The following is a 19,369-nucleotide window of genomic DNA, read 5'->3' on the forward strand; positions in this document are numbered from 1 at the left end:
TATTTTGGCAGCACTAAAAGAAAAAAAAAAAACAAAACAAAACCACTGTATTTCTACACTGAGGTGAAAACAGTGTTTAAACTTTATCAGTCAAATACATTCCAAAAGAAAGTGTGTTCTATGAAGGTTCCAAAGCACAGGCAAATCTTAACACAATAATACAGGAATCTTTAATACTGAAAATGACACTGTTCTGACAGGGTGTTTAACAAACATAACTTTCGAGTTATAAAACCAGTGAAGCAATCCCTTCCTAGTAACTGTGTCAAGAGTGAAGCTGAGCTTGTTCCATTAATACTCTTAACAATTCCACTGTAATACTTTTTACTAATATGACAATTTTAAATAAATTTTGCTGTACTTAAAAGAAGTCTTGAACGTGGAAAAGTGTACAAAGTTCTGGATAAAAAGATTAATAGATGCAATTTAAATAAAATTTCCCCTCTTCTCTCTTATCAATTAACCATAATGATTACCTTTAACAGATACACATTGAGCTTTAAAACCCAATTCTCAAAATGAAAACTTGTGTTTTAAATCAATCTGACATAAAAGGAAAAGATTACTATATTGGGACACCTTTTACAAGAATTTTGTTGTTGTATTAAAGCAGAAACCAGTTCCTAAAACCTTTTATTCAATTGTATATTCTATTTGGACAAATATCAAAAATAGAAGACTGTCACTACTTTTGTTTTTGTAATTGTGATTTTTTACTGCAGTCTTCTATAACTTTTACAGAGTTCATGGTCCCTAATATCTCCCCACCCTCCATTTTTCCTAGGTGGGGAAAGGGCTGCCATAAACTTCTCACTGATAGTTAGAGTTTCTGGAAACAGGTACTGTTTGTTATTATTTAAGAGTGACTCAATTTGGGCACTCTGGGTGGATGGTCTACAGGTTTTTTGGTGGTGCATACCACAGTCTCCAGCATGAAAAATCCTAGGAACTTGAGGAACCAGCACTTTCCAGAATTTTGGAAGACAAGATACAGTCAAATACTGAAGGGTCCAGTCCCAGTTATAATCATCATAAGTACAGAAAGTATCTGTGCACTCAATCAGCTTCTGATACGCATCCCGAGTCAAGGCCAGACCCATATTGTGCTCTGTGGATTTCCACGTTTTCACATCTACCTTGTCAGCAACGCCATAGAAACTGCGAATGGCAGTATAGGTCCCCAGGGAGAGAACATCACACTCAGGACACTCTTGCTGCTTTAACTGCCACATCTTTTTGAAGACATGGTAAAAGTCTGGGGCTAAGTAGTGATCCTCTTCTAGGAAAAGTATGAGGCCAGCATAGTCTCGAAGGACTTTGACCCTCTCCCATACAAAATGCAGCTTCCACCACCAGTGGTGTTTGGTTTGCGAGAATTTGGCCTCTCTATAATGGCCGAAGGAGTCGGGATATTCAGCATTAATGCATCCCATCTGCAAAGCTGCATTCTTCTCCACGTCTCTGGGGCAATCTCTGGGGTCAGTGCCCGGAAACTCGTTGGGGTACAACTGAATACTAAAAGGAAAGAACACCTGCAGAACTGGACAGAAATCCACCCCAGCAATCAGCTGATTGATCTCGATCGACCAGAAGTCATGGCTAAAGATGACGAAGACGTTGTCGATTCCCTGGGCTTTTCGAAGTGAGTCCAGCAGCAGTTTGAGGTATTCAGGCCGGTTATGCACCTGGACCACCAGCACCAGCTCTCGGGGGGCCCAGGAGCCGGCCTTACCTACATTCCTCACCGTCTGGTCAAAGTTCAGCTGGTACACCAAGGACCGGTACCGCAGCGTCAGGTTGTCCACCTCGGGGTGCGGGGCCGCCGCGACTAGCGGAGCCGCCGACTCGTTGGAGCCCCGGCGGATGCCCACGGACACGGCGGGATGGTCCCCGGCCCGGGCGCCTGCACCCCGCACGGACTCGGCGTCCAGCAGCGGCGGGGCGAGGGCCTCGTTCTTCCTCTGTCGCCCATTGCTGCTCCAGAGGACGAAGCCGCAAGCGGCCACCACAAGCGTCAAGATCAGTACCTTCCGCTTGTAGATGCGGAACCTCATGGTCTCCGGCGCCGGGAGCGCAGGCAGGCGGACGGGCGCGGAAAGGAGCTAGCGGCTCCGGCGCGGAAGGGGCGGGCGGGAGGCGGCCGTGGCCTTGCAGCAGTCGGAACTGGCCCCCACGGTTGTCCTCGCTAACTCATCCCGGACCCCGGGGGTCCTGGGGCCCGAAGGCTCTCAGCTCCCCCGCGCCGCCCGGGCTCCACACATCCTCGCCTGGCAGCTGCAGCTCGGGCACCGGCCCCGCCGCTAGGAGCCGCGGCACGGCGTCGCCTCGGTCCTCTCCATCCAGCACTGGTCCGGGAAGAAGCCTGTCGCGGCCCCACCGCACCCCGGCTCCGTTACCTGCGCCTCCAGCGGCCCTGCGTCCTCTGTGCTCTCATCTTTACGCGGCCCCGGACGTCCCAGCGAGGCTGCGAGAGACGCAGCCTCGCCCTACTCCGGCGGCGACTGTCCTGACAACCAGCGACTGGCCAGCCGAGCGCCGCGGTCCCCAGCCCCACACCCCTCCGCACCGCCCCTCCGGCCGTCGGTTGGCGCTTCCCGGTCGAGTCTGGAGACGCACAGCCGTCGCCGCCCGCTGCCTATTGGGCCGCAGCGCTGTCGCTCAGGCTCAGTTCCTACATCCGGCGCGTTCCTTCCTTTCCTGTGAGGCGTGAGCAGAACGAAGCAGGAACGTGGACGCAGAGTTTCCAGGTATGCGGGGTGGTGGCGATCCCGGCTGGAGTCCCCAGTGCTCAGGATCCAGGGCTGGGCCGTGTGGGCCCTGGTAGGAGAGGGAGGGCGAGGCCCGCCTCCTTGGTTGGTGGATTTCAAAAACGGGCTTCTCTCTTCCGGAAAGGAGCTCCCGCATGGCGGCTGCTGGGCCGGGAGGCACTGTTTAGGGACACGTCAGCCTTCAGAGCTGCTGAGTAAAGGATGACGATGCTTCGGAGGGAAAAGTGCAACCGGGCTGATGCGGTCCTCGGAGAAGGGACGGGGCAGGCCGTGGAGATGGCTCTACACCGCGCCCCGAGTCGGGCATGCCCCGGAGCTAGAACATGGAGGGAGAGGGTGCGCGGAGAGGCGAAAATAAACTCTAGCTTCGGCCTTCTTTTCTGCCGAAGAAAATTAGGTGTCACACCACTACGCTTTAGTTGTTGGGCAACCACGGTAAATTAAGCCCCAAAGGAACCCACTTTGTGGGGGAAACTGTACTGGGCGTCCCTGTGCTGCTGCTCTTGCTGTTTTTCAGTGAGTCTCATTCTTTAAATGCTCCAGTAATTTTAAGGATTCCAAAAAGCTGTGCACGTATATGTGCATTTACTCATACGGAAAATGAATACTTGGTGCAATTATACGTTACTGACTTACGTAATGTTATCTTCCTATAAATATTTATAAAACACTTGAATTTTCAAAATGTTTAACGTTTGCTGCCATATTTTAAATATTTTACAACAGTTTTCATCGTGAAGACACCTCTACTGCAAAGATGGTCAATGTACCTAAAACCCGAAGGACTTTCTGTAAGAAGTGTGGAAAGCATCAGCCTCACAAAGTGACCCAGTATAAGAAGGGCAAAGATTCCCTGTATGCCCAGGGAAAGAGGCGCTATGATCGGAAGCAGAGTGGCTATGGTGGGCAAACAAAGCCAATTTTCCGGAAGAAGGCTAAAACCACAAAGAAGATCGTACTGAGGCTTGAATGTGTTGAGCCCAACTGCAGGTCCAAGAGGATGCTGGCCATTAAGAGATGCAAGCATTTTGAACTCGGAGGAGATAAGAAGAGAAAGGGCCAAGTGATCCAGTTCTAAGCTTTGGGAATCTTTTGTTCTTCTATTTTTGAGGGCAAAATGTTGAAGTTATAGAAAAATTGCCTGTATGAGAATAAATATAGTGATATTCTTACTCAAATCTTTTGTATTTTTTAAAATATAAGTAAAATCGCAGGCCTAATTTGGCTCTAAATTAAAGAAATAATGGTAAATTATTTGTAAGTGAATTAAGGTTCATCCTCTTATCAAATTCATTATTTAAATTTAGTTCCACAAGAATTAGCATCTTGTATTTATATAAAAAGAAGGTGGCCTTCACTGGCGGCGCAGTGGTTAAGAATCCACCTGCCGATGCAGGGGACACGGGTTCAAGCCCTAGTCCGGGAAGATCCCACGTGCTGCGGAGCAACTAAGCCCGTGCGCCACAACTACTGAGCCTGCGCTCTAGAGCCCGTGAGCCACTGAAGCCCACATGCCTAGAGCCCGAGCTCCGCAACAAGAGAAGCCATCCAATGAGAAGCCCGCACACCACAACTAGAGAAAGCCGCACGCAGCAACAAAGACCCAATGCAGCCAAAAATAAATAAAGACCCTGCTTTTTGTATATGAATTTTAGGCTAAGATGCTTACAATGGGGATGGCTTGTAGATAAGCAAGAATGCAAAGGGCTAGGGTGTAGGAATAACATGATGGGCACTTATTCCCAACACAGACTTTTTATATCTACATTTATTGATGAAATAATTGTCTTTCTACAGGAACATGTAAAAATCAGATATGCACTAAATTACTTTTAACTATGCCACTGTAAAAATCAGATATGCACTAAATTACTTTTAACTATGCCACAAAACTTCACTTTTTTTTTTTTTTTTTTTTTTTTTTGCGGTACGCGGGGCCTCTCACTGCTGTGGCCTCTCCTGTTGCGGAGCACAGGCTCCGGACGCGCCGGCTCCGTGGCCATGGCTCACGGGCCCAGCCGCTCCGCAGCACGTGGTATCCTCCCGGACTGGGGCACGAACCCGTGTCCCCTGCATCGGCAGGCAGACTCTCAACCACTGCGCCACCAGGGAAGCCCAAAACTTCACTTTTTAAAGAACCATGTTTTAATATAGTTTTATAATATTTTCAGGCAATGTCTCACCAATTTATGACTTCAGAAAATCCTAAGATACTTAATTACAGAATTCTTAGTTTTAAAGAGCAAAAGTTTATTAACTTTAGAAGGCAGTATAAAACCTGGGCTGGAAATCCCCGATCTAGGTTCACAGAGAGGATTCTAGTTACTTTCACTCTTTTCCCTCCTTTGTTCCCAGAAGCTAGTTCTGACACTGTTGCAGTGATCTAGGAGAGAGGCTAATTTGAAAGACAGTGGGAATGAGGAGAATGAAACAGTTCAGCTTCCATTTTCCAAGATTCTTTTAAGTTGGTTCCTTTTATATATCCTCTGCCCTAGTTCAAATCCTAATCACCCTTTAGCTGGTATATTGTGGCTGATATATTGCTATCCGTTTTTTAATCAAAAAACTTAAACATATTAAGTGACTAAAACAAAAAGAACCACCCTCATATAATACAGAACTTAGTAAACGGAGCAATTTTCTGCTACTCCCACCCAACCCCAAAACCTCATTCCAGCCCTAAAAAACTTAGAAATCACAACAAAGATTATGGAATTAATATTATAAAACTTGTAAAAGCTTAAGTCTATTTGTCCAAAGCAACTCCTACTTTATGTATGGTGAATATAAAATTCCATAAATATTTAGAATAATATACCTGAAAAACACAAAAGTACTTAAAAATTTACATGTAGTTTCATGTCAAACAAGTTCTCACTACAGTTTATATTAGTCCAAAGTATATTTTCTGCATACAGAAACTCAATTTAAAAAAAAAATATTTATTTGGCTGCACTGGGTCTTAGTTGTGGCATATGGGATCTAGTTCCCTGACCCGGGATTGAACCTGGGCCCCCTGCACTGGGAGCACAGAGTCTTAGCCACTGGACCACCAGGGAAGTCCCCAGAAATTCAATTTCTTTAACTGAAATGCAAGATGAAAATTGATAAGAAAATTCTATGACCAGAGTGGTTGGGATCAATATCTGTTTAACATTAAAAAATGACCCCACAACCCATTCTGGAAACACTAGGCTGAAATAACACAAGTGCAATAAACTGATAAAAGTTAACACCACAATAAAATTAGGTTTTAATGAAATTAAGATATTACAGCCAAATGATCGAAAATGTTACACTAACACATTCTTCCCCTCAAGCAAGTATACAAAACCCACGAAAAACTTCCCTTTCTCCAATTTGACATTTAAACAATAAGAGTCCCAAATTGGCCTGTAACTAAATGGAATTTTTTTGTGGTATCACTTATTACTTTAACATATCACAGGAATTTACGTAACAGGCTAGAGAACAGAAGTAAGAGACAACAGGTGCTTCAGTACCACCCATATTATCTACTAAGACCACAGTGTGCGCAACAGAGTGTAGGTTCATGGTAGTAGTTCCTTGAATAAAACAACTTAGACAGAATCTTCCACAAACACAGGTTTTTGCAGTATCCAAATCTTGGCAAAGATGGAATGGAATGATACGCGAGCCATAAGGAATCCTATTGGAAAAAAATATTTTAAAAATATTTTTTAATGTGTTACTAGATTCAGAACAATGTATTAGGACATGAATTACTGGACACTGAAATTATAACCGTGAAAAAATAAAATTACCCTATTAATTAACTCAGTATATTGTTTTATTTTCCTAACTGGTACAAATGGGGAAAATATACTAAATAACAGCATATGACATATTTTGTAAACCTAAGAGGATCTATACCACTCCATAAAGTATCTTTTAGCACCACCACTTAATAGCATAACCCACTGAATACAATGAAAGAGCCATCTGTCCTTTATATAATTATACTGTATGACCAGTGTAACATAATTTAAACGTATGGCTCTGTCATACAATTCTTATAAATGGTAATGAGAGAATTACTCAGTTCTATCTGTGAAGAAACATTTATTTAAATAAATCCATATAGGGGCTTCCCTGGTGGCAGTGGTTAAGAATCTGCCTGCCAATGCAGGCAACACGGGTTTGAGCCCTGGTCGGAAGATCCCACATGCTGTGGAGCAACTAAGCCCATGCACCACAACTACTGAGCCCGTGAGCCACAACTACTGAAGCCCGTGCACCTAGAGTCCATGCTCCGCCACGAGAAGACACCCCAATGAGAAGCCCGCGCACCACAATGAAGACCCAACACAGCCAAAAATAAATGAATTAATTGAAAAATAAATAAATAAATAAATCCATATACTGTCATAGGCATCAAATGTTCAAAAGGGAATTTTAAATTGTGTGAAACAAATTTAAAACACATGTTGTTTGGGACATTAGTTTTACTTTAGTAGCCAAGTAAGCAATTTAACCTTGCTTAAATTAAGTCATTCACCCTCTTGCTTAAAATTTCAATGGCGCCCAATACAATTAAAATCCAACTAAGTCAAAAAAAAATCAAATCAAGTCAAACTCAAAACCCTCATCTACAAGACACTGAGACAGTCTCTTGAGGTTGCCTGCCCACCACCCAGCTCCAGCTCGCTACTCCACCCTAAACACAACCATACTGCCGTCACTTTGCGTCTCCCCCACACTGCTCTCTTTGTTGTTTTTTTAGTACCTAGGCTGGCACATAATAGGTGTTCAGATCTTTTTCAACAAATAAATAAAACCTACTATTATAATTTAAACTGGAGTTTAAAACCCTATTAGAAAAGTCTGAAAAGACACACATCAAATCAAAAATAGTGGCCTACTTTTCCTAAGGGATTTGGTATTGGCCTTGTTTGCAATTTTTAATTTTTTCACATGTACAAATTTATTACTTGTGTAAGTAACAATTTTTTTAAAAAACATATGTTTACATTCTAGGCTATTGGTTATAGTCTAAGGAAACAGGAAACAGTTAAAAACTGTACTTTCTAGCCAACATAATTTAAGTTACCACATATTTTTCTAATAGACTATAACTTTATGTTTATAACCAGTAGTTAGGACAATTTTTTAAGATAAATTTATTTATTTTTGGCTGCATTGGGTCTTTGTTGCTGCACGAGGGCTTTCTCTAGTTGAGATGAGTGGGGGCTACTCTTTGTTGCGGTGCGCGGGCTTCTCATTGCAGTGGCTTCTCTTGGTGTGTGGGCTCTAGGCGTGCAGGCTTCAGTAGTTGTGGCTCGCGGGCTCTAGAGTGCAGGCTCAGTAGTTGTGGCGCATGGGTTTAGCTGCTCCGCAGCACGTGGGATCTTCCCGGACCAGGGATTGAACCCGTGTCCCCTGCATTGGCAGGCGGATTCTTAACCACTGTGCCTCCAGGGAAGTCCCAGTGAGGACAATTTATCAATAGGTAGATAACAGATGCTGTTCTCATGGCTTTGGATCTATATTCTTTTTAAAACAAGGGAGCTCAAAACATGCAAAATTATACTTTAGTAAAGATTAGAGTCATCTTAGCCAATCTGTTATGATATTTTCAAATCATCAGTAACCATTTATAGTATTTCTCATTTGGACATAATTTTCAAATTTGAATAAGTACAATATATTATTTTTTTCATATGTAAGTCTCAGACAAAGCATTGAACAAGAAACTCGGGAGCAGTACATTTCCAAAAGACACCATTTAGATTTCTCACAAATCAGTGGTCTTAACCTGAATCATCAGTATCACTTCTGGAGATTTTTAAAAATATATGACATACAATAGGGGTCCATCTCTGGAGATTCTGAACTAGTTGGTCTGAGGTAGAATCTAGGACCTATATTACCAGAAAATCTAGATATATATTTCTCATCTATATTATTTAGGAACTCCTCCACAACTAATGCTAACAACATTGGTTTTTAATTGCCAGAGAAGCAAATTACTTGTATTTATACATCCAATAAGTATTTATTGGGACCTATTATGAACAAGGCACTGTTCTAGGTACTTACATGTATTGTCATTTAATAGGTAATTCTCAACTCCTAGTTAAGAGTCAATGCCTTAAACCAGTGGTTCTCAAAGTGTGGTCCCCCGACCAGCAGCATCAACATTCTCTTGGAACTTGTTATAGATGCAGGGTGGGGACCAGCAATCTGCTTTAGTAAGTACTGTGTTACAAATAAGCATGATTGTGATGCACTCTCAACTTCTTTTTTTTTTTTTTTTTGGACGCGCAGGCTCAGCGGCCATGGCTCACGGGCCCAGCCGCTCCGCGGCATGTGGGATCTTCCTGGACCGGGGCACGAACCCGTGTCCCCTGCATCGGCAGGTGGATTCTCAACCACTGCGCCACCAGGGAAGCCCCAGCACTCTCAACTTCTGAGGATCACTTCCTTAAAACAATAATGAGTCCTTAGTTACTTTTAGAGCCTTTGTATTCAAAGTGTAGTTCATGGACTAGCGGCCTTGCCTGGAATGTAGGCTTAAAAAGCAGATCTCTACCGCAGACCTCTAAAACAGAATCTGCTAAACAAGACTCCGAGGTGATGTGAATGCACTTAAAGTTTGAGAAGCAAGCAGCGGTTCTTAATCTTAGCTGGCCATACATTAGAATACCTGGGGAATTAAAAAAAATATTGGATCCTACTCCCATCCTTTTTTTCCCCCTCAAATTTATTTATTATTTATTTATTTTTGGCTGAGTTGGGTCTTCGTTACTGGGCACGGGCTTTCTCTAGTTGTGGTGAGCGAGGGCTACTCTTCGTGGCGGTGCGCGGGCTTCTCTTGCTGCGGAGCACAGGCTCTAGGGCGCCCGGGCTTCAGTAGCCGCAGCACGCGGGCTGAGTAGTTGTGGCTCCCGGGCTCTAGCGCGCAGGCTCAGTATTTGTGGCACACAGGCTTAGTTGCTCCACGACATGTGGGACCTTCCCGGAGCAGGGACCTAACCCGTGTCCTCTGCATTGGCAGGCGGATTCTTAAACACTGCGCCACCAGGGAAGTCCCTTCCCAAACATTCTGATTTAATAAGTCTGGGGTGGGGACTAACCATCAGAATTTTTTGAAGCTCCTCATGTGATTCTAAATGTGAAGTAAAATTTGAGAACCACTGCTTTAGGATAAGAGCTCTTAAGCTAGGGATGGTGAAGAGGAAAGCCTGGCTTGGGTTTCAGTGGGTTCTATGAATATTATAAACTTGTATGCAAAAGTCTGTTTATTCATCTGTGTATTTTTCTAGGCCCATAACTTCTGTCATTTCTTTCTTTTTTTAAGAGTCTCTCCCCACTAAAAAAAAGTTAAGAATCTCTTCTTCGAAATATGGTGCTCGTACCATTTTACAGGCACTCAATAGTAATTTGGTTCACATCTTAGCTTCCACTCCTATATGAAAGAAGCCTGAATAAAATGAGTAACTGGAGTTTGGTGTCTCATGACCAACTGCAGTTAGTGTTCAAAGACAAGGGAAGAGAACAGGAGCTATTGAGTCCTCCTATATGCCAAATGCTTTGCCATTACATTAGATCATTTATCGTCACAACTCTGTAAAGTGAGTATTATTGTTCCTGCTTCATAGATGGGATTCAATCAAAGAGGTTAAATAACTTGCTAAAGCCACGTGAAGCCAGGAATCACACCTAAGTCTGACTCCAAAGACCACACTTTACCACTATGCCAGACTGGAGTTCTCAAACTTTTAGACTGTATCAGAGATACCTGGAGGACTTGTTAAAACACAGATAGCCAGACCCCACCTTCAGAATTTCTGATTCAGCAGGTGTGGGGTGAAGCTCAAGAACTTGCACCTCTAACAAATTCCTAGGTGATGCTGATGTTCCTGGTCAGGGAACCAGACTCTGAGAAACAATGTCATTCATTGATTCATTCACTCACTCACTCATTCTTCATTCATGCATTCCCTAACTAATGCAGGTATGGGGGATAGATATCACATTTTAGACCCAAGGGAAATAGTGGAGAATAAGGCAAAGTCCATGCCCTCATGGATCTTACATTCTAGTGAGAATATCTGATAGAAAATGAACAAATGTTAAAAAAAATATATCATTCCAGGTAATAAATCCTATGACAAAAAAAAATCAAGCAATGTAAGGGGGTGGGGGATAAAACTTTAGATAGAGTAGTCAGGAAAGACCATTCCGGGGTGCCACTTGCGCAGAGAACTGAAGTGAGAAAGTAAGCTATGAGACTTTCTGGAGGAAAAGCATTCTAAGCATAGGTAAGGAACAGCAAGACGGCCACTGGAGCAAAGCGTCATTGTGCACAGCATCATAAGCTATGTTAAAGACTTTGTTACTCTGAGGATGAGAATACCAGGATGCTATCAAAGTCTTACCTATTATATAGTACGGTTCGCGCAGAAGATTCCAATAAAGTTAAAGGCATTTGCAGCTTTATAACTGGAAGGACTTTTGGTTGTTCAAAAATATTTCCAAAAAGATCCAAGTACTCAAGGGATAAATTTTTAAATTCACTAGGCAAAAACGGAAGCTTATTTCGAGCCGCTGACAAAAAACGCAGGTTTGTCAGTTGTCCCATCTTGAAAGGAAGTCGAATCAATTCATTATCATCAAGTTTTAAATGTATAAGTTCCTGGAGCTGGCAGAACTGCACAGGGAGTGCCTTAATTTTGTTCTTGCTGAGATCCAAACTCCGAAGTGACTTCTGGAGTGTAGACTGACACAAGGCTACACTAAATGACTCCAAGTGATTATCATTCAGGTTAAGTTCTTGAAGGTGGATGAGGTCTCCGATTGTAGCTGGAAGCTTTTTTATATGGTTGTGACTCAAGTCTAATTTTCTAAGGTTTTTTAAGGAAAGCATACGCATATCAACCCGGACAAGCCCACAATAAGAAGTCTGAAGATGTTCCAGAGAATAGGGGAAGTTCTTGCTTAGAGGATAGTCCTTTTTGGATGTGATAACCATTTTAGTTTTAAATTTTTCAAATTCTGAAGTCTTCACTGTTGTGAGGGTTAAAAGTGGTGCCTCAACATCACAGCCTCTGTGAGCCAGTCTCATAGCTGAAAGGAAACCCTTTAGACTGCTGGAATTGGCCTGAATACATAAAAATAAGTTATACAATTATAAATTCCATTTTAGATAATGCATCCATGCTAATCCATCCTAAACAAAGTCTGTAAAGTTATATATGCAAATCATACAATCATTTATTGAAAATGGATGTACAAATTTTTTTAGTACTCTATTTTCACTAAATTTCAATACAAATACAAAAAACTTTAAAAGTTTTTGAAAAAATTATATTGAGACATACACTAAATAAAACTGTTCACAGGGGGAACCATAAGAGTATAAAATAAAACATGAAAGCATGAAAAGATTCCACTTAAGATTTGGGTTTAAGATTAACTGACCCATCAACTAAAATCCAATTTAAAAAAAAGACACTTAAGCTTAGTAACCAAAATCAAAAAAAAAAAAAAAAAAAAAAAAAAAAGATGAACTGACCCAAATCTCCAGTGCCTCTGAGATAGAATGAGGTAGTGCAGTGAGCTGCAAAACACCTAGGGGGGGTTATTCACAAACACTAGGAATCGTGAAAAGCAATGGCCCTGTCAAAAGCAAGGCCAAATAGCACTCAATGCCAAAAGTACTAGAAAACATCAAAAGCAAGAGACTGCTTCCAGGGCTTCCCTGGTGGCGCAGTGGTTGAGAATCCGCCTGCCGATGCAGGGGACGCGGGTTCGTGCCCCGGTCCGGGAAGATCCCACATGCCGCAGAGCAAAAGAGACTGCTTCCAGCTGGACACGGAAATCACTAATAAAGTGGTATGTGAACTAAGTCATCAATCAATAAAAATAACTAATACTTGCAGGATACTTTAGAAGTTTCATAAAGTTTATATGAGAGAACTTTCAGCAAGTTTGGGAAACTAAGTATATGATCCTATTTGGTTGGAATGTAGGAGCTTTGTAGAGCAGTAAAAGAGGAGAAATATAGTACAGGGATAGATTACAGATGAGCTTGATGCCAAGGTAAGGAGGACAGAATGATTAGGCTGTGGGAAATCACTGAAGAATTTTGAGTGGAGAATTACATGACAAGAGCTATTTGGCAGCAGTATACACAGTGAAGTGGAGTGAGGAAAGTCTGGTGACCTAGGTGAAGTAGTCCAGCAAGTAGGTCCAGAGTGGTCATCAGTGTCAAGTTCTACAGAGCTCAGAAAGGATAAGAAATAATGGCAATGTGATTGGCAAATAGGAAGATCACTGATCTCTGAGGCAGTGTTTTGTGAGTAACCAGTGAAAGCAGAGGTCAAAAGAGATAGCAAGAAAGTGGAGCCAATAGATATAGCCTTGATTTTCCAGAAATTTGTCTATTCTACTTTCTTAATTGGTAGGACCTCTCAGCTTGTTTTTAGGTAGAAGGAGTTAGTGGAAAGATAGGCTGAATATCAAGAGAAAATGAAAAACCAGAAGAACAGGAGGAGGTAGGACAAAACACCTCCATTCAATACAAATACCTTAAACAGTTATTAAACTTTTAATGTTTACAAAGCATGTGGCTTGGGGTTAAGGATACTGCAAGGTTGAACAAATCACTGCTCCTACCCTCTGGGAAGGGGGAAAAGGAAAAAGTGAGATAAGGCAAAGAAGAAAAACAGTTTTTTATTCTAATCGTTTATGTATTTTAAAAAGCGATTACAGTGAGTAAAATACCCCCTGAAGTGTTTATAATTGTATTTCATTCTTTTTTTTTAACACCAAATTTAGATTCATCACCTGTGATTCAGCTGGCAAAATGTAGACCTGTGCCACCTGCCTTACAGAGTTCTGTCTAAGAATACCATGAGGCTCCACCTTGGGCACAGAAGCAAACCCAGTTTCCCTTCCCATCCTGGGCAACTTTTCTGAGACTGACTCTGCCCTTTTAGAGGCCATACCTGCATGACAGGGAAACTGCCGTCACTTCTTCAAACATACCAGCAGGTGACTTTCTCTGTTCAGCTATGTGGGTATCAGGATCCTAAAAGAGCCTCTATTCTCTTTACAGTCAACCAATCTAGGCATTAACATTTTTAATACCATACCTTACTTAGACAGATATCCACAGGAGGCTCCTTTAACCGAACAGTGGCTTTCCCCTCATCCACAAATTTGGTGAAGAACTGCTCAATGTTCTCCTTTAGCTGCTTAAAACCAATGGGAAAAAACCAAAACCAGGTACTGTTATTCAATATTTATTACAACTAGAATGTGCCAGTCACTTTGCCAGGTTTGGTTTGGCCTTTAGTCCTTAAGTCTGTGTGTTCTATGGTTTTAAGATTTAAAGGTTTTTTTGTTTGGTTGGTTTTTGGGGTATTTACACTCCTTATCTAGCTTCTGGTAAGATATAATTGTTCTGGGCCTTCCTTGGTGGCGCAGTGGTTAAGAATCCGCCTGCCAATGCAGGGGACACAGGTTTGAGCCCTGGTCCTGGAAGATCCCACATGCCGTGAAGCAACTAAGCCCGTGCGCCACAACTACTGAGCCTGCGCGCCACAACTACTGAAGCCCACGCACCTAAAGCCCGTGCTCCGCAACAAGAGAAGCCACCGCAATAAGAAGCCTGCACACCGCAACGAAGACCCAATGCAGCCAAAAAAAAGACGTAATTGTTCTACCTGTCCAGTAACTCTTTCTTCTTCGGAAACAGAAACCCCTGTGTTTGAGGAGAATGCTTATTTTCTCCCATTGCGAATAGCTGTTACTTGCCTTCTTAACTTCAGCCCATTAGTCTGGGGTGGGCATGCCTCCCACAAGATATAAACTCAGTGAAAGCAGGAATCTTGTCTCCTTTGTTCACCTTTATTTCCCTGGAGCCAGAAAAGTGACTGACACATAATAGCTACTCAAAAATTTTTAATGACTGATGTTGCTTCTGCTTCAGACTTCAATGCAACAACTATTTATTGAGAAGCCACTATGTACCAGGTGCTATGACAGGGGGCTTGGGACAACAGTGGTAAATAAGACCAGCATGGTAATTACACTAATCAAGTTGGCAATCTCATAAGAGACAGTTATTAAACAAGTAATTACAAGCATAACAAATATTAAAAGAAGGGAAGTACAGGCTGCTGTAAGACCTTATTAGCAAAGGGGTATGAAAGTGACCTTAAAGGTAAGAATGAAGGATTAAGAGATGTTAGGCAACTGAAGATACTGGGGGAAGACACAGGGGGTAGCATACCAAGAAGATGGAACAATGTGTTCAAAGCCTTGAAGGTAGGAGAGCTTGGTAGCTGTGAGGAGCTCAAAAACCTTCAGTATGCCTGAAAGATCCAGTGAAAAGAGGCAGGTGAGCCTGGAGAGGTAAACAGAGATTAGATGGTGAAAGATTTTGTAAACTATATTAAGAAGTTTGGATTTTATCCTAGGAACAGTGATATCCACTGACTGACTTAAAGATAGGTCTACATTTGGAAAAGTTTCCTTTAACTACAGTGTAAGAATGAACTTTGGGACGGGGAGAACGGGATGGAAAAAGACAACGGTAGAAGTAGGGAGATCCTTTAAGAAACTAGCCAGGCAAGGGACAATAGTGATTTAGATTACAGCTGGGATGGAAGGAGGTATGAAGATATGAAAGCTACCTAGGAAGCAGAATTGAAAGAATTCAATAATATATTGGATGTGGGGAGGGAAAGGCTTTAAGGTGCCTGGATGGGGCAGAATACTACTTAAAGGGTTGCAGAAGACTGTCAGAAAAGCAGGGTTAGGGGTGGCAAGGAAAATTAATCTGGGGATATTTTGAGTTTGAAATACTGCTACACATCCAAGTGAAGATTTCCAGTAGGTAGCTGGCTCAAGTTGGAAGTTAATGGAGAGGACTAGCTAAAGAACATATTTGGAAATCACAGTCAAATGGATGACAGCTGAAGTCAGGACAGAAGAGTAGAGGGTTGTAAGAAAGAGCCCCAAGATACTTCCATACTGAGTACTAACAACTACTCTTCAAGGCCCAGGACAAAACCACCTTAATTCAACCAATGTTTACTTGACACCTACTATGTCCCAAACGCTGTGGCACCACCTCTTCTTTTTTTTTTTTTTGGCACCACCTCTTCTACAAAACTTTCTCAAGACCTTTAATCAGAATTGATCTCATTTTTGGTATTATACTACTCTGCTTCTACCTTTATTACAGCACTTATCATGGCCCACCTTTGTAAGTGGTGGTTTCTGTTTCTCCCTTTCTAGTCTTGGAAAAAGTGACTAAATCAGGTTTACTTCCCACAGTATCTAGCACTGCACCCTGCACACAGTAAGTTTTCAGCTAGCAGTTTACAATAAAATTTTGGTTAAGTCAGCTACTGACGATCAGTGCAGTAAAAGTTTTAAAGGAGAGATCATAACAGACTCTGAAAATAGGCAGTACCTAAGCTGGGCATGAAAAGATAGGTTTTAGGGGAAGACAACAGGGAGAAAAGGGAGACCCAATTCTGGTTGAGTTTGCTTTTGTCACCTAACAGTTTTCTAACCTTTAAAATTTGGGTGATTTCTAAAGTCCTTTTAATTCGAAAAATTATACGAACTGATTCCATGGAAAGCAGGGAATTATTTAGACTTTCAACTACTCACATCAAACATTTACGTGGGGACTTCCCTGGTGCTGCAGTGGGTGGGAGTCCGCCTGCCAATGCAGGGGACACGGGTTCAAGCTCTGGTCCGGGAAGATCCCACATGCTGCAGAGCGGCTAGCCCGTGTGCCACTACTGCTGAGCCTGTGCGCCTAGAGCCCGCGCTCTGCAACAGGAGAAGCCACAGCAATGGGAGGCCCAGGCACCGCAGCGAGGAGTAGCCCCTGCTCGCCGCAACTAGAGAAAGCCCGTGCGCAGCAACAAAAGACCCAATGCCGCCGTAAATAAATTAAATAAATAAATAATAAACCAAAACATTTACGTGGCTCTGAATGAAACAGCAGTAACTCCTTTCCTCAACTGTGAGTATTCACTGAGGAGTAAAACACTGTAAGGGAAATAATCCCAGAAATTGTATAAAATCCAGTCAAAAGTCAGATGAAATGGCGGGTGATGAATTGTCCCCTCAATTTTATTATAGTAAGCACAAGCGTATTCCAGTCATTTTCACAAAATAACGTGCTTGGTAATCAACGTAAAAGGATTTTATAAAACTTGCGCTTTAAAAATTCTACTTCAAAAAATTATACTTCAACTTTCAACTTCTTCTGTAGGGTTTACTACTGCTAGGTAGATACGAAAAGGTCTTGGACCTAACAAATCAAGACTTAGGAAATCAAACGTGAGGAGAAAAAAAAAAGAGAGAGAGAGATGCAGCAACCAATAACTTTAATAAAAATATCAAGATGCAACCCAAGCATTACTGCTTTACTACTGTACTAATCTGGCCTAATGACCTTAGAAACACCCCACAAAGTCTTAAAACAAACAAACCAACAAACAGACAAAACTAGCGAAAAGCCTGTGGAGAAACAGAATCTATTGAACCAAAATGTAGTCATTTTACAGTTCCCCCAAACTGGACCGATGCTTCGTTTATAGTTTAATCCGGCAGGCCGAAATTTCCAAGGCTTTAAAGGGGCGGGGCTGCTATCTACTACTAAACAGCAAGTCTGTCAATACAAAGTCGCAGAAACGGGCAAGAAAAATAAGAAGTGCACTCTCAAAATCTTTCCTCCTCGGGGTCCGTAGGGAGACGCCTGGGTCCGGGTGGTCATGGGGTTCGGGGGCCGGGCGCTCAGGAACCCCTAAGACGGAGTCCAGCCTCGGAAACAGTCGGGAGCTTAGGGCAAGAGCGCCCGGCTGCCACCCCTGACCTGCCTGCTTCACGCACCTCATAGCGGGTCCCGAGCTTGTCCTTCAGGGTGGAAATTAACAGGCAGGCGGGGTGCCGGCCGCCCCGCTCGCCCCCAGCTTGGGGCCGCGGCTGAGTCCTGGGCGCCTGCTGACAGAGGCTCAACACCGCCCGGACGCCCTTGCCCCGGTTCCTCAGCCCCAAGGCCGGCAAATGCCGACTGACCACCTCCACCTCGCAGTGCAGCTTCATCTCGCCGGAGGTCAAGCAACCAGCTGCCACCTCTCGGCTTTGAAACTTCCCCCTTCCCGCCGCGCCGCGCCGCCGCCGGGGTCCTCGAGCACGCGGCTGTCCGGGGATCTGCCTTCCCGCTCGTGGTGCCGACGTCTCCGGTTTCTTTGTACAGCGGCTCCACGAGTCCTGCGGGGACGGACGGCGTCCCCTCTCCCTTGCAGGGTCAAGCCCGCACTGTGGCTGCGGCCCGCGAAGGGCGGGCACCGACCACCTGAGGACCCGGCGCGCGTCTCCCGAAACCGGCGATCGGCGGGGGCGCCACGTGCTTCCCTGGGAGCGGGCGCTGACGGCCGCAGCTATTATAGTTCGGGGCCGAGTCCTAGTTTCCGCTGTTGACCCTTAATGTGCTGCACTCACACGTGGGGTCCTTGAGTTTCCCAAGGAAAGGCATCAGCTCCTCTGTTACCGGGGAAGACTTTTTGCCTACATACCTTCGGCCCTTTGCGAGTTGCCTAGTGCCAGTTGGGGCGCGACATTTCCCGGCGCTGATGGGCTGGTGTTTTGTTTTGTTTTTGGTGCTTCGGAGGCTACACCTGCCACGTCAGAAGGGAACTTGATATGACAATATTTGACTTGGCAATTCCTGTTGAACAAATTCCCAGTTTGCAACCGCTAGTGGGTTGGATGGAGTGGCTGGCTTAACTGCATCTAAGGCTTGGAAAGACCGTCCAGACCCCAGACGCATACCCTTCACACTCCTTATTGCATTTATTAAAGAAGGGCCAGGCCCTGGGTGGGGCGAGGGAGGCGCTCACACTTAGGGTCGTAGTAGTCTCGCCCACTTAAATTTTTCGTGCTCGCCTCTCGCTGGTCCCAGATTTGTATTAAGTATTCCATTTTGTCTAAGATGTACTTTCACAAGTGTGAAATGGTGTCCAAAAATAATTTTCAATTCAGTTGTGACAATATAATGATTTATTCTTGAATGAGCGTCTCTGTGTACAACAGTTTGAACCTAGAGGGTTATCCGTTAATTATCTTCTGAAAAACAAAGTTGGTTCATGGAAAGTGGTGATAAGGTAATAAAAAATTACTTTTTTTTTCCTATTTAGTATTCTTGCTTGTAGAGCATGAAAGTACTACTCAGCATTTACCAGCAGTTAATCTTATGGCTAGAGAGAAAAAGGATTAAACTAAAACGACACCCTAGAATTTTCAAAGAAATTGGACTTTATAGGAATTACCTATTTTTTGTTCTTTGAGTGGGTAATAACAGAGATGAAAATTTAAAAAACCTGCGTAAACAAGTGTTAAAATATACCTCCGAACCTGTAGAAAAAGTTGGGAGCTGGGAACATTTTAAATGTTGGACAAACTGTTGTAATTTTATTTTATTTATTTATTTTTTGGCCACGCTGCATGGCTTATGGGAATTCCCCGACCAGGGATCAAACCCTGCCCCTGGCAGTGAGAGCACCTGAGTCCTAACCACTGGACCGCCAGGGAATTCCCTAAAATTA

At 43.4% G+C, this 19,369-nt stretch overlaps 3 protein-coding genes across 6 annotated transcripts; 1 reads left to right on the top strand and 2 right to left on the bottom strand.

Annotated features, from left to right (window-relative positions):
* Positions 1-147: 147 nt before the first annotated feature.
* On the bottom strand, positions 148-2,600 carry MGAT2 (alpha-1,6-mannosyl-glycoprotein 2-beta-N-acetylglucosaminyltransferase). The gene has a single exon (XM_059057094.2). The coding sequence runs from the start codon at positions 2,052-2,054 to the stop codon at positions 714-716; it is 1,341 nt and encodes a 446-aa protein (XP_058913077.1). The 5' UTR covers positions 2,055-2,600; the 3' UTR covers positions 148-713.
* Positions 2,601-2,657: 57 nt separating this feature from the next.
* Positions 2,658-3,946, top strand: RPL36AL (ribosomal protein L36a like). The gene is made up of 2 exons (XM_059057120.2): positions 2,658-2,747; positions 3,495-3,946. Exon 2 carries the CDS (start codon positions 3,526-3,528, stop codon positions 3,844-3,846), a length of 321 nt encoding a protein of 106 aa, XP_058913103.1. The 5' UTR covers positions 2,658-2,747; positions 3,495-3,525; the 3' UTR covers positions 3,847-3,946.
* Positions 3,947-5,005: 1,059 nt separating this feature from the next.
* On the bottom strand, positions 5,006-18,382 carry LRR1 (leucine rich repeat protein 1). 4 transcript variants are annotated; one of them, XM_067030674.1, is made up of 4 exons: positions 17,655-18,382; positions 13,889-13,990; positions 11,171-11,892; positions 5,006-6,438 (listed from the first exon to the last, which is right to left on the bottom strand). In XM_067030674.1, exons 1-4 carry the CDS (start codon positions 17,865-17,867, stop codon positions 6,198-6,200), a joined length of 1,278 nt encoding a protein of 425 aa, XP_066886775.1. In that variant the 5' UTR covers positions 17,868-18,382; the 3' UTR covers positions 5,006-6,197. The 4 variants fall into 4 exon arrangements, with proteins under 4 accessions (XP_066886775.1, XP_058913078.1, XP_066886777.1 ...); XM_059057095.2 differs by having other exon boundaries at positions 5,993-6,438; positions 13,889-13,987; XM_067030676.1 differs by lacking the exon at positions 13,889-13,990 and having other exon boundaries at positions 6,110-6,438.
* Between the last annotated feature and the right edge of the window lie 987 nt (positions 18,383-19,369).

The sequence above is a fragment of the Kogia breviceps genome, chromosome 3, assembly GCF_026419965.1.
Source record: "Kogia breviceps isolate mKogBre1 chromosome 3, mKogBre1 haplotype 1, whole genome shotgun sequence".
NCBI classification, from domain to species: domain Eukaryota; kingdom Metazoa; phylum Chordata; class Mammalia; order Artiodactyla; family Physeteridae; genus Kogia; species Kogia breviceps.

Bases quoted from the DNA above. Each gene is read 5' to 3' on its own strand.
- MGAT2 (XM_059057094.2), bottom strand. From the start codon at position 2,054: ATGAGGTTCCGCATCTACAAGCGGAAGGTACTGATCTTGACGCTTGTG.
- RPL36AL (XM_059057120.2), top strand. From the start codon at position 3,526: ATGGTCAATGTACCTAAAACCCGAAGGACTTTCTGTAAGAAGTGTGGA.
- LRR1 (XM_067030674.1), bottom strand. From the start codon at position 17,867: ATGAAGCTGCACTGCGAGGTGGAGGTGGTCAGTCGGCATTTGCCGGCC. The intron at 13,991-17,654 runs GTGCGTGAAGCA...ATTGGTTTTAAG, and splicing joins AGCTCGGGACCCGCTATGAG to CAGCTAAAGGAGAACATTGA. The intron at 11,893-13,888 runs GTATGGTATTAA...TTATGTATTCAG, and splicing joins TGGATATCTGTCTAAGTAAG to GCCAATTCCAGCAGTCTAAA.